At 42.9% G+C, this 14,639-nt stretch overlaps 1 protein-coding gene across 1 annotated transcript; it reads right to left on the bottom strand.

Annotated features, from left to right (window-relative positions):
• Nucleotides 1–502: 502 nt before the first annotated feature.
• Nucleotides 503–14,428, bottom strand: LOC134539977 (facilitated trehalose transporter Tret1-like). Its single transcript, XM_063382383.1, has 4 exons — nt 14,355–14,428; nt 10,473–10,567; nt 5,466–5,719; nt 503–3,008 (listed from the first exon to the last, which is right to left on the bottom strand). The coding sequence occupies exons 2-4, from the start codon at nt 10,561–10,563 to the stop codon at nt 1,917–1,919; spliced, it is 1,437 nt and encodes a 478-aa protein (XP_063238453.1). The 5' UTR covers nt 10,564–10,567; nt 14,355–14,428; the 3' UTR covers nt 503–1,916.
• Between the last annotated feature and the right edge of the window lie 211 nt (nt 14,429–14,639).

The following is a 14,639-nucleotide window of genomic DNA, read 5'->3' as shown; positions in this document are numbered from 1 at the left end:
GTGAATAATAGCAGTTTCATAAAAATGCTATTTTAACACATTTCTCACATTCCATCATCCTCTACATAAATTATTTAGTTGATAAAAGCCCTTAGTTTTTATTTATTTATTGCACATGGGTTTATATATCTCCTTGCTAATTACACTCTATAGCCAAGTACCTCACCATGTTATCGTATACAGATATATACACTTGCTTATAGTTAATTTTTGTTGCTAGTGTTATTTATCTAGATGGGTCTAGTTTAAGGTCTTACTGATCGTGCATATGCCTTGTACCATAAATAATTTAATTTGTAAAATAACTTATATAAACACATTGACGTCCCTTGGCTTTAGGTCCCTGATTCCCCGTTTACGTAATTGTCCTGTTGTGCCCGTACTGCTCTTGTCGGTGAGGTGTGGGTCCAGGCCAACGTGGCCGGGACCGGGAAATACGGGATCTGGAGGGAGAGTGAGGTGAGAAGGAAGAATGGTAGGCAGCTCCAAGGATAACTCGGTGTTAACAGTTCCACGAGCCCCTTTTATTTTCGTTTTGAGAGCCTGCCGCAGCCTGGCGGACCCGTCGCGGAACGAGCTCCCTTCCCGCGACGACCCAGACTCCCGGAAGACCGTCCCGTCCGTTAACACGTCCCGACACAAACTGGAAATTTTCCCACGTAACAATGTCCCCGATTAAGGTTGCTCCACAAAGATGCGCAACACGTGCGCGGTCCGTTACGTAAAAGTCTCGTACTGACGGCGAAGGTTTGGCGGTTCGTAACTGCGCTTACGCGTTCTAGGACGTTCGACTGGTGATGTAACTCGTAAAACTCGTAAAACTCGACAGGGCGAGCGACTCGACGGATGCAGCACAGCTGCCGCGACAACCCGTGAAGTTACCCTGTCGTCGGACCACAAGCTCAGCAGACGCGTCTCGTGAGCAGCGCGGAGCGGCGTGCACGTCTGTCTCTGATCGCGCCCTGAACACCACTGCCCTTCCCCGCCCGCCAGCGGGCCGAGGCCCGCGGGCCGTGGAGGAGGGGAGGCCCCACCCCGCGACACGTCAGGCTGCGATTACATTACTAGCACTGCGAAACATTTGAGAAAAGTTACAAAATTATTTACACAACTTAGCGAGACGTTAATCAAAAAGCGAATTTACACATCAGTTAATTAGTTATGATTACAAAATATATACAATTATTGAGGCCCGTGATCGTTTAAAAACACATAAAAACCATACTTTTTTACACACACAAAGATGCTCACTGGCATGCTAGGGCGCACGCGGGTGCGTCCCTGGCCGTCGCACTTAACAGATGGTGCACTCGTATCGCAAGGGAGGACGTTGACGAGGCATAACGGCCTGACGGAGCCGAGGAGACACTTGGGTCGACGTCAACATAATTGTAAAAATTGATATATTAAAAAAGTTTCAATCTTTTCCTCTTAATACAACCTGAAATAAAAATAAACTACACTTTGACTTTTTTGGCTTCATTCACATGGGAAATACTTTATAATATTGTCCAATTATTTGGTATTATAATTATTTTATGACTACTTACATTATACTCCTTTAGTTTGTTACAACATAGCTTATATTACTAGGAACTAAATAAACTTCTTTTTTACTAGGTATTATAGTATCACATATTAGGAGAGTTTAGAGCACAACAAGATCAAGCCAATTCAGTAATTAAGTGAAACATTTAGCTCAAAGTTAACATATATTTTGTATGGCTGTGCTCTGAACATTCCATTTATTACTTCGTTTGTATCAATCATGGCTAAATTATATATTTTTAACAGTATGCAACTAATTCTGATCAGTAAACTTGATACTTGGTTAAAAATGTCCAAATGTATTCATTGTTCAGATTAAGTAAGCTGATAATACTATAGTTTAACTTCGCTCGACTTTGATGGTTTCATCAAAGATTCGAGTGAATAACTTCGCGTGCTTTATTTTTAGTTTCAGGAACAAAATATTTCACGAATAATATCGCTATGACACTCATCACACAGAAGAAACTAAAAGTCGCTACTTCACCAACTGTGCCTAACAACTCTATGAACACCATAGTAATAACGAAATGCAGAATGTAGTTGATACCAAAACCCACCCCCATCAACTCTTTCACACCTGTGGGTATTATCTCTGCCAGTATGAGCCACGGGAGCGGTCCAAAGCCCAAAGAGTAAGAGGAAACAAAAGCGGTAACTGCAGCACAGGGCATCCACCCAAAGTGCGAAATATACTCGTTGTAGTTCAAAAGCAGGAAGTGTAGCGATAGGGCTAGCATCGACAGAATCATCCCACCAGCGGACACGAAGAGAAGCAACCTCCTGCCTACCCTGTCCACAAGGAAGATGGTTATCAAGGAACAAATGATCTTGAGGACTCCGGTTATCAAGTTGCACACATCCGCAGAGATGGTGCTTCTCCCCCTTTGGAATATCTCGACGGAATAGAACAGCATCGGGTTGATGCCTGTCAGAGGGACCAAGGTCCCGAAGCATATCGTGATCCTCATCGCCTTGGCGAGGGTGGACGCCCGCCCGCCGCTGAAGAGGCACTCCCAGACAAGCTTCAGGCTCGTCCTCCACGTGTGCTCGGACGAGCTCTTGGACTCGCTCGCGATGTAGTTCTTGATGCTCTGTATCTCCGGGGCCTCGTCGTAGCTGGTGAGGTGCTTCGCCCCGCGGAAGAACCGCAGGGACTCGCGGGCCTCGTCTTCGCGTCCCTTCTGCAGAAGGAAGACCGGCGACTCCGGGAACCACACGAAGAACACGAAGAACACGAGGGGCACCACTGCGCAGGCGGCGGTCATCCAGAAGTAGTCGAGCACCAGGCTGATGAAGTAGCAGTACAGGATGCCGGCGCTCATCATGAAGTCGAAGAAGCAGCCCAGCTTGCCGCGAATGCCCACATCTGATATCTCCTCGTTGTACAGGGGCACTACTACTTGGGAACCCCCATATGCGACTCCAGAGATGAAACGGGCCAAGCACAGTAGGAGAACCTGAAAAAAAAATTAATTTAATTCACTTAGAATTAATTTGTTTAATTAATTTTATCTATTTATTTTACATTTATTTAATTTGTTTGAGTAATTTATTATTAGGGACAGGTATTTTTCGCGAAAAAATGTGGATGCTAACTAGACTGCAATAAGGCATGTCTATGCCAGACTGTTCTTCCTTGTGATTGGTGGCTGTCTGCAAGATAAGCTCTTGCCTTATTTGGTTGGGCCATTTAGGACACTCTTACTCCCGCAAAAAAATTGTTGTGATTAGTGTGCCGACAGTATTCATGTAACTGAAAGAAACACAACCAATCACGAAACACACTGGATGCTACTGTGCTTTAACACACATATAGATCCATAATATTTTCGTGGAAAATACTAGTGTCCATCTATTATTAATTCATCGCAAAGACCAATTACATGTTTTTATTTTACTATCACACTGAAATCAAATATGTTAATGTTTCTTCTGGATTTTTAATACGATAAAAAGCAGTTTTCCTGGCTTTAAAATATTTTCAACAATAGTGACAAACATTTAGTCGAGTGCTCATCATGCCAAATTTTATGAGCACAGAATGACCTAGTGTTTTGGATTCCACTTACAGGTTTTTTTTTTCTTTAAGCCTCTGTGCATGACCTAGCGAGGTAAACCCTTAACTTAGCATTTCATTAGAAAGGGATCCATATTCTTGGTTGTCAAGGAAGTACTCCTATCAGAGCTTATGAACTTTCGTGTTTATCATATGTACAAGGATAAAAAACACTTAAGTATTTGACTTTTTAGTGAACCAATGCAAAATGGTAGGATATTTATTCATCGGATTTAGAAAGCCATATAAATAGCTGTGTTTAACGAGCTGGTTTATTTCAAACAAATTTATGTACCTACACCTGGTTCACACAGTATATCATAGGAAAACCTCAAAAAATGGGCAACAAAGATAAACACACGACAAAACAGATGCGATTTTTTGGGAATTGACATCTGCTCATGTCATCAGGCACACACTGTCGTAGGAAGCATACTGTGTTTCTCTGTGCTGTCATCGTTGAGTTGTCCATAATATCTGTTTAGCTTCATCACTGGGTTCATCTGTGCGTCGCTGCATTGTCGTTGTACAGTCCAGATTACATATTTACTATAAATGTTGGGTTTTGTCTGTTTTTCGCTGTATTGTCCAAGGTTGTTGATTTGTGAGTTTTCTGTTCTTGTTTGCATCTGTCTCGTCGTTGTCAGACCACCGTGTTTGTCTGTGCTGTAATATTTTTCTAACTAAATTCCTCCCATGGAATTCTCTGTGCTTATAGGCATTTTAAAATTTGACGTCAGCTGAATTTAGCTCTTTCGCGGTGTTTTTATGTATTTATCTTTGATTTCTTGAGGGTTTTCTGTGACATGTATTGTAAGTCAGTAGTGGCACATGTCCATAAAATTGTTTTAAATTACTTTTCCCCATTGCTAGAATCATTCAAAAAAGGATTTGCTAATTTATTTGATAAATTCTTCGTGGTGGTACAAGTTCCTCCAACGAGCACAAAATGTATGATAAAACTGTCATGCAACTCAAATCAACACAAATTATATCCTTGGAAAAAAATTGCACTACCTATATTAAATAATACATTTAAAAGTGCAAAAAGAGGAGTTGCCCATTGACATGACACAGTTATTCACAATACACAGTATCATAATTTAAAATATGTTCCAAACTACTCGGGTGTCCTTGGCCTCAGTAACACAAAAGATCGTTGGAAACCTAGAAGAGTAAACATTTTTGGCATTTCGATGACTATACAGATGTTTCCGATGGATGTTGGGCTTTCTAAGGGTGCTCTCTACGATGTTTTGTAACTGCTTCACGTTTACTTCAGGTGCAATTTAAACAATTATTGATTGATGGGGCTAACTTGAGGATGGGAATCTCCTATCGAGTGAAAACCTTCTAGATTCTGATTTAAATGTTGGGAGAAACTAGTACATACACCTAATCAGTTATTTGTTTTTTAGACAATAGGAACGGGAGTTCGAACGTTGATAAAAACCCATCAAGTCAATGGTAACTCCACAGTGTTTCACGTAGTGGGATAATTAATGCTTGAGTCACATCAGAAGTACAATTCCTGGAATCGTCTTGGTGGGAGAACGGTATTGCTGTACAGTTATAGTGGTGCTGCTCCCGACATTTGTGACTTTTGTGTTCACATATTAAAGATAAAGTAACCATTCTGAGATCAGCTGTTGTACCGTATTTGTCATATAAATTTGGTATTTTGGTAATCTGTGGGGGTAGTTTGTATGTACTACGCAGATACCTCTCCTGGCCGCGGGCTTGTGATAGATCTGGCCAGCGTGCCGCTACGACCCTGTCTCTTGAGGTAGGAGTGTGCCGCCTCAGGCCCTGCTAAAGGCACGTTCGTTTTTGGCGGGGGGGAATAACTGACACGCACGTCGGTGTTGGCGAAGATGATGATGACCCAGGCCAGCACGTGCGGCAGCACCATGAGCAGCAGCACCCGCTTGCGGCCGACGGCATCGGCGAGGTAGCCGGCGGGCAGCGCGACCAGCAGCGACCCGAGCGTGGCGAGCGACACGACCACCGAGGCGTCCTCCGGGGAGATGCCGTCGGGGGGCCGCTGCAGGTGCGCGACCCCGGGAGAGGTCCAGCCCTCGATGGTGCCCGCGCTGAAGACGGGCAGCGCGCCTGCGCAGACCGCCGCCACGCGGGAGCCCTGGGCGTCAAGCGGCGCGGCGTGGCAACCAGACGTGCAGATGGGGCATAGATGAGGAGGGTGAAGCCAGAAGGCGAAGAGGATCACAGTCAGGGGTGCAACAACTAAATTTACAAAAGGGGGGGCAATGTACCTTTTTATAAAGAATCATCGATCCCCCCTATTGAAGCGGGTGGTCCGGGGGTCCTCCCCCGGGAAAATTTGTATTTCAAGGTGGAAAATGGTGCTATTTAAGCAGTTTTATTATCTAAAAATTGATTACACAGCACTTTCTTTGCCCACGTTTGCCCCCACTTGAAGGTTTCAGAGGGAGGGCAAAATACCCTTGCCCCCCCCCCCCTGTTGTTGCGCCCCTGATTACAATGTACTACTCATACCAATATGGCGACCGTTTTTTTTACCAAATGTATCAGCTGAATCTTTATCGGAGGTAAAATTGAAGAAAAATAATATTAATACATTAGTGTTATGAAGATTCGTTTTAGACTTTTAATGCATATAAACATATTAACCAGTAATATTTTGATCTGATTTTCTTTCGAACACTTAACTACAGTCGTTAATAAAAAGCAGAATATAACACCTTGTACAGATACAGAAAAAACGTCCGCTATACTGGTAAGATAATCAGAAAATTTGGGGGGAAAAGACTTCATGTCTAATGGCTAATGCTCCATCTGTATTTTTTTCCAAATCTCTGCATGGGAAGATCCATGTGAATGTTGAAACAAATAAATCATATGGTCTAACGCAGTGCTGTAGCCAAGATTTGTAGAGGAGTGGGTTCAGTATAACCATTATACAATTTTTTTTATGTCCAAGGGAATATTAAATTTTTAGAACTCCAACCTTTATAAGTAGAAATTTAAGTGATTTTGCTTGAGCAAATAAAACCGAGCATTTACATAATATTTTGGTTTTTATTTGATTTAATACTTTGTTCCTTAGTCAATTATTAGACTATTTATTTTAAAACAAAATTGTAATCACAAATAAACTGTTATTACATGCATGAATCACACATGACTAGTTTTGTATGAAAGACATGCACGTGTGAAAACCGGCATTAAATACAGACTACTTGGAATAACTCCTGTTGCTTCTGTGTACGATGCATGTCGGGATAAAAAGGGGAAGTAATATATTATCGTAGTCCACCAAGTATTATAAAAAAAACTTCTATAATAATCTCTCTGTAAACTCAAAGAGCTAAGTTGCTACAGTTTTCTTTTCTGTTGATTTTTCCTTCTTTTAACTCCGGGAAGGGAGGGTCCGGAATTCCCCCCCTCCCCCCTTCTCGGTCACGTGCCAACCCACCGCATCCAGAGAGGAAACAGGGAAAGAATGATAGTGGTACATTTGGACCGATTGAGGGAATATGCCGGAAGAGATGTGTTATTCAGTGAATATCTGTTGAAAATATTTTCGGCAGAACAGCAAATGCAAGGGAGGTATCGAATTAAAACTATAAAAAATAGCCCTTAAATAAAAGTACACCTGCGTGTAAAGAGTAGCTTGGGTCAGATAAGTGATACCTAGTTTGTACTTGCTAGTGAACTGTTCTGGATCAAACAGATGCTATTTAATACCTGCAGGTTTAAGACTAGATTGGATCCAAATAGCACCATTTCATATCTGCTGGGTGAAGAGTAGCTTCGAAGAAAAAAAAAACGAAAAAAACACGTTATTTCTTATTTAGAAAACAAAACGTACTTTTACAAGGGAAATTCTGGGAAACTCAGTTGAAAACGATATCACTTGTAAAATTGCAAGGCAGAATTTGTACTAAATTAAAATGTCCTTGTAAAAGTAAAGATAATTTTTTACTGTGGTACATTAAGGGTAAATAGAGTGTGAATCAAAAATATTTATTTAATACGTGCTGGATGAAGTGTAGTGTGGATTGAAACATGTTAGCACCTGGTGTGAGTTCGCGAGTGTGTGTGGCGAGTGGACCTTCTATTTGCAGTCTGTAAACAGCTGAGGAGTCTCCAAGGAGGTAGGTGGGCGTAAGTGTTGTTTGTTGTATGCGAAAGTAGCGAGATGTTTTGAAGAAAAAAAAACAGCCTTTGCTAGTCGTGACTAGACTATTTGCGGAAATTTACAGCTTTGGATATAACACCTGAGTGATAACTGACAGCTGAGCTGTGATAGGAAGGAAATAAATGAACCCGCATAGTAACAAGTATAAAACGCTGTCGTTATGCCGTTGACATCCATTGGATATTTTTATGAACATATTATATTGCATTTTTCTAATTATTAGTCCATTAATTCAGCCTTTGGCCCTAAATTGTAATTGATTGATTTATTTGAGCTCTTGTAAATAATTATGTTCTGGTCTTAAGATATTGTTAATACTAACGAAACGGAAAAAAAAAATGTTGCACGTACAGTGCAACTTCTGGGCCAGAGGTAATTAAACTGTAATGAGGGATAAGATGTTGGTAAATGTATTGGTCGAGCGTTTAGGCATGCGTTTACATCAGAAACATGTTCGTATCGCTTACAGTACAAATGAAATCAGCAGAGGTGCCCACCCCCCCCAAACACTATGACTCACCCCCCCCCTTCTAACCTAATGATGCGGCCCCCCCCCCCCCCGAATTTTTTTATGCCATTTTCTCAATGATTTACTCAGTTCTTTTATAATATTATACTTTTTTTAGTATTATATTTTATCACATTTTGCATTAATTAAAACTGATTTTCTAATAATTTTTGGTCATATCAGGTAATATTTCCATCCTGAATCGACAGATGCCAAACTGCTTTTGTTGAGGAAAGTGCGGGGGTTGCCAATTTGATTTACAAGATCCCTTTCAATTATTAAAGAACCAGAAACGTATTTTCACATTAGAAGCTATAATTATGTAAATAATATATACATTTTTCTCGTCTTTCAACCAACCCCCCCCCCCCCTGAAATTTTAATGACGCAGTCTGCGTCGTTACCCCCCCCCTTGTGGGCACCCCTGAAATCAGGGAAGTCGTGAAAGGAATTGTGCATGACAAGGACGAAGTAACGGAGTATTCGCGACAACTGTCGTTGGAGCGAGTTGGAGCCGCGACCTTTATTCCGGGCCTTTATCGCATTCTTATCCTCAAGGCCTCGTATTCGTCACAGCGTGTGCCCGTGGGTGTCACATTACTGCAGTTACTCCGCGCGAGCCGATACTGTGTTCAAGGGTGACTGGATGTGTATTTTATGTTAATGTTCTGTTTTTATTTTACAACTTATATTACATACATCTGAAATAAAAAAAACTTTATATAAATATATATATAATCCTAACGCTTGTAAAACATTTTCCCTATATATCCAATCTAGCTGGCCATGCATTATGTATTTTAGTGCGTATTTTACTATTGTACTATTAACTGGTCAGATCTCCTTATCTTTACGAGTCGGGTCACTGTCTGTGACGGCTGAAGTTTAAAAACAAAAAGAACACAACGATGGTTTTATCCCCTCCAGTGGCGTAGCCAGGATTTGCGTATGGGGGGTGTTAAGAAGCATGCGCCCCCCCCCCCTCCGCCGTATTAAAGCGGGGGGTCCGGGGGTCCTCCCCCGGGAAAATTTGGTTTTTAAGGTGTAAGATAGTGCTATTTTAGCAGTTTTCGGTACTTAAATTTAAATATTGTAATGGTAAAAATTTTATTAATTTTAATATGAAATTTGCTTGAGTGATGAATAAGAAGTTAATTAAAGATTTGGTGCTAAGGTGGGGGTTTGAACCCATAAACCACCCCCCTGGCTACGCCCATGATACCCCTCATACACATGATTAATTTATGGCTTAGTGAGTGCAGTTCTTTCACAAGCGAAACATAAGAAAAATATTGGTATGAATATAAATATTAGCAGCTTTAACAGTTACCATTTAGTTAATAATCTAATTGTTAAAAAATTAAAAAGATAATAGGTGATGAATGAAGTCCCGCACACATTTCAACTCCCCCCCTTTCTCCATCCCAACGAACACGCCTTCGTCAAGAATATAGTGTTTTTTTTTTTCCGTTGGCTAGTCCAGCTTGCTAGTTAAATATATATAGAGTCAAATAATAGTCTATAAAGGATTTCCTTCACTGATATTTGTCTGCACGAGAGGCCATTTTAATTTTTTACAGCAGGGGTCGTTGTGATTCGGTATGTCTCACGTTTCTCTCTCTCTCTCTCTCTCTCTCTCTCTCTCTCTCTCGGTTATATTTTCTCTGTTTTAAGAAACTGTATAGTTGATGTGCTGTTTAAGGTGGACCGTACACCACATATTGGATAAAGTAAGTTTTTTGTTGCAATGCTTAACTTGAAATAACTAGACCTAAAATTGGAACATCATTGAATTATTGATATCCTTTAAAGCTTATTCTCTTGTTTCTGATGTCTGACCTATCGTTTCTGAAGTTTTAAATCACCATATATACTACTACATGGAAGTAATAATGTGGTTAAGTCAAGCACGCAGTATATGTCCGAATAAAATTGCATGGTATCTGTAATAATTACGTATACCTTGTTGTTTGAATCAGAAACACTGTTAAGGATCCTCAATTTAATTTAAAAATACTAACTTTGGAGGGAAACGAGCAAGAAATAAATATTCGCAGTATAACTTACGATAGTATACACATTCGCATACATTTTCATGCTCTCTCTCACGTGTTCTTATTTTAAAGTAAATTAACGCATTGTTTGGGTGATTGAGAGATTGTCTGAAGACAAACCTATCAACGACGAGACATACTGCGGCCACTTGAGACTCTTCTGTGCTACCTTAGCAGGTTGTGCTGTTTCGTCCATGTTCACTGTCACCATGTTTCTGCAACAAATGCAATTACTTTAGTACAAACCTGTTGTTGAGTTTAGTTACTATGTGATACAGTTGTCTTGTTATGATGATACTCGAGTTCATTTTAGTCCTGTTGACTATGGAACAACTGGCATGCAGTGATGTAATGAATGATTGCAAAGAAAATAACTAGCTATGCATTTGAATAAAGTAACCAAAAATAATGTCATGGGCATACACTATTACTGGTTTACACTGGTTGTCATGAAAAAAAAAATCCATCAAGTATGGGTATGAACAACAGAGATGAAGACGTAAACACACGGAGAATACTAGTTGATGTCAATTGTTACGTGTCCAGACAGAGCAGATCTTTCCATCGGCAGCTGCAGGGACGTCGGAACAGGAGGGGGGGGGGGGCAGCAGGGGCGAGTCGCCCCCGTGCTGTTATGCATGGCTGGGCGGGGGGGGGGGGGGAGGTGAGAGTAGCATTTCGCCCCTTCCTTTTCCCAGAATAAATGTTTGGTCCTAGTAGTATTTTTTCAACCAGTAGTTACAAACGTGGGTTAGGTTATTTGTCAATCACTACCCACGATATTTTAATCCATATTTAATACATACTACGTCATCAAATTCTTGGAATGGTATATTTAATATTTTTGTTCGGAAACTCATTAAATAGCACAATTTTGCATCTAAAATTCCAAATTTTTCCGGATCCCCCACTCTAGGACTGAGGTAAGTGTGATACATATTTTCACCCCCCCCCCCCCCACTCATGAAAAAGTTCCGACGTCCCTGGGCAGTTGATATTGGCTTGTTCTCCGTATGTTTACTTTTTCATCTTTAATGTCCGCTCTTGACGTTAGTGGCAGTGATGACGCAACCGTCGCTTGCAAAGCCCCGTGAGTGGTTCAGACTGCTGACTCCTGTCGCGTGAGGTGTCGCAGCTGCTGCCGGCTCTAGAGTCCGGGGGGGGGGGGGGGGACCCACCAGGAACACGGAGAGGGTGCACGATGCCGACACTCGGCCCAGCTTCGACCGAGCGCCACCAGGCGGCACCAGGCGTCCTCGCCGGCCGGAAAGGGAACTGGGAATGGATATGCGGGCAGCAGCAGACGCGACTGAAACCTTTGAATATATGTATATACTGTATAGAAGTCGCCAGCCCAGGTTAAAATTTCTAATACGGTTTTGAGGTAGTTGGTTAATTCACCGCCGCAATCGCCACCATCTCTAGGGCATCGACTTGTGGTGGTCCCTAGCGGACAAGTGTCGAACTCTTCAAACACCCCTTCCCCCTCCCGTTGAACGACGTTCAGCTGCAGTGAATGATGGAAGAGGGGTGCGGGGTATGACACCGGTGCGACAGCGCTGCGCTCTAACGTGTAAATAACAACTAAGACGATACAGGGCGTTACGACAGCGCACTGCAGCGGTGAAGTTCCCAAGCTGCTCATCATACGCTTCTGAAAAACGTAGAGTAAATCCTATCCACTCGCGACTTCTATACAGTATATATATTCAAAGCTGAAACTCCCGTGGCGGTTCTCGACTGCCAAAGCCTCGTGGGTTTCCACGCCTGTGGCTGGGCCCTGCTGCTCCCGTCTGGGAGTCACTCCTGGCCCGAGGCAGGCCCGTCGCGACACCGTGGGCGGCCCGGAACACCCACCAGTGGCTCACAAGTTGGTAGCAGCGCGGTCGTAGCTGTAGCTTCGTTCAAATGTTACTCCATTGTTACACTTACACTTTCTATTTTACACACATCTCTATGGCGTAGGCTAATATCTGTGATTCGTGATAGGGAAGCCTACAACTCACGTAGTTTCGGTTACCTGCCACGTTCGTGCAACTTCGGATTTCTCTCAAAAATTGAAATTAAAAAAAAATCGAAGGGTTAGGTTAGGTTAGGTCAGTCACAACATGCTTGTTTTCATTGGAAACTTCTGATTTAGCGGCTGAAGTGGCGTTAATACCAAAACGCCAAACTTCGGAAATCTTCGGAAATTCTTGCAGGGAACCGAAACTATGTGAGTTGTAGGCTTCCCTTCGTGGTACGCTTGTCTCCAAGGTATACATATCTCTTTGGCATTACAGAATCAGTGAGTCAGCGATGAGCGTGATAGACATATCGAGTGAAGATTACACTAACAGCGACTCGCTGACGTAGACGTTTCACGTTAAACCAACGGCCGTGTGTCCCGACACACTTCAGTTTACAGTCGCATATTAAATAAATATGCATTCGGAAACTTGTCTCTCGAATCATTTGTAAGTTGTCTCTGGAAAGGTTTTTGGCTTCCGGACTCGTGAACCGGCACGCTCCTTCGAACAACGGATCTGTTTCGTGCCGAAGATGCTAACGTTCAATTTTCCTAACAGGCCAGGCATGAAAATAACCTTGTGATGTAAAAAATAAAAATGTAAAAAAATTGTCTTGAAAGGTCCTGAAAAAGTCCTTGGACTGGTTCACAGGGTACTGGTGGACAGCCTGCACGAAGCTGCTGACACACACCCGCGACACAACCGAGAGCTCAAGTGGGTCGGAACCGACACAAGTTATCTACTAGACCAACCTCCGCGCGGGGCAAGAACTCATCTTGGCAACTCTCCCCCCCACCCCCACACTCTTTTTCCCAAACCAACCAAACCAAAACCTCTCCCGGCAACACCTCATATCGTCATCACATATAAATGTTACCATTCCAAATATTTTTGATTCAAATTGGATGATAAATTAAATAGATTTATTTGCAGTCATTTAGTTATTTTTTTATACGCAGTAAGTTTGATAGTATGCGGAAAATAACAGTTTTTTTTTTTTTTTAAATATTTGACGATATTACAAATAATTCACTTCATCTGCCCTCCAACTTTTTCTTTGTGTTCCAACACTACGGTAGTCAAGTAAACATCTGTAGCAGAAATGACTCTGCCAGTTGATCACCCCCCAAATTGGGGGCAGCGGCCCATAAGCCCCGTCTGCCCCCTCCGGCTCTCTGGTTGCGCCCTCTGCAGACGTGGAGGCGCGCGAATCTGCAGGATTCACAAGAGAGGAAAGGGGGGAGGTGTAACCGACATAGGTCCTCTCTGGACACAGTGATTGTATGTTGTACTGCTAGGGACCTGAACAATTCGCGGTTTCGATTACCTCCAGGATAGTCTACACAGTCCTCTGTACACTCGGGAAAATAACGCCAGTTCGTTGGCTGCTGACTTGTGAGTCGTCTCAACTGTTTTTTTCCCCCCCGTGATTCGCCACTTCTTTGGTTGAGTGGTTTCTCATTGGCCCAGAGTCGCCCAGACGAACAGCGAGCCAATAGCACAAGCAGCTTAAAGGTAGGTGTGTATGAATTTCAGACTATCGCGAAATGAATCTGCGAATTTTTCCGGTCTCTATGTACTGCCGATATTTTGTACTGTACTCATACGATAAGTAGAGTCCCGGAAATTTCGCGGATTCCTCTGGCCTCAGGATAGAATTCAAAGTTATAAATGTGCGCTCGACCCATGTTTACTTTCCCATTGGTTGAATTTCTTAGCGAGAACATTTTTATCCTTGTTATTTGGCACTACCCGATTCGCCTACTTCTCTCCTAGCTGGGCATCGTTGGCTCACGGTCGTGTGGAGGGGCGTGTCCAGATAACTGCGGTCCAATCATGAACACAGTGAGACAGTGTGGAGGTTTGGCATTCTAGCTCGCGACTAAATGCATGCGCGAAAAATTCCGTGGCTCTAACGATAAGCAGACCACTTGAAAATGTGCATGGAAAGTAGTTGAGATATGAAACCCATGGCACAGGGCGGGGTACTCACGTGTGTCAGGTGGAGCTCCGCGCGGCCGGCGGAGCGGACACAGACCTAGTGCCGCGACTGTCCGCGTGGCGCTACTGGTGGCGCCACCAGCCAGGCACAAGGACTTGTCCTCCCCTCCCCACCCCTCCACCCACCAACCCGCCAGCAACCCAGCAGGCCCGAGCCTCAGCAGCACATCTATGAGTAGAGACCGGAAAAAATTCGCGAATTCATTTCGCGACAGGCTAAAATACAAATAGTTATACCTCAGTGCCGCCTCTGCCATTGGCTCACAACTCACATGGA

Source organism: Bacillus rossius, chromosome 16, assembly GCF_032445375.1.
Source record: "Bacillus rossius redtenbacheri isolate Brsri chromosome 16, Brsri_v3, whole genome shotgun sequence".
Lineage (NCBI taxonomy): Eukaryota > Metazoa > Arthropoda > Insecta > Phasmatodea > Bacillidae > Bacillus > Bacillus rossius.
Note: the sequence above shows the minus strand (reverse complement) of the source record. Positions and strands in the feature narration are given on the sequence as shown.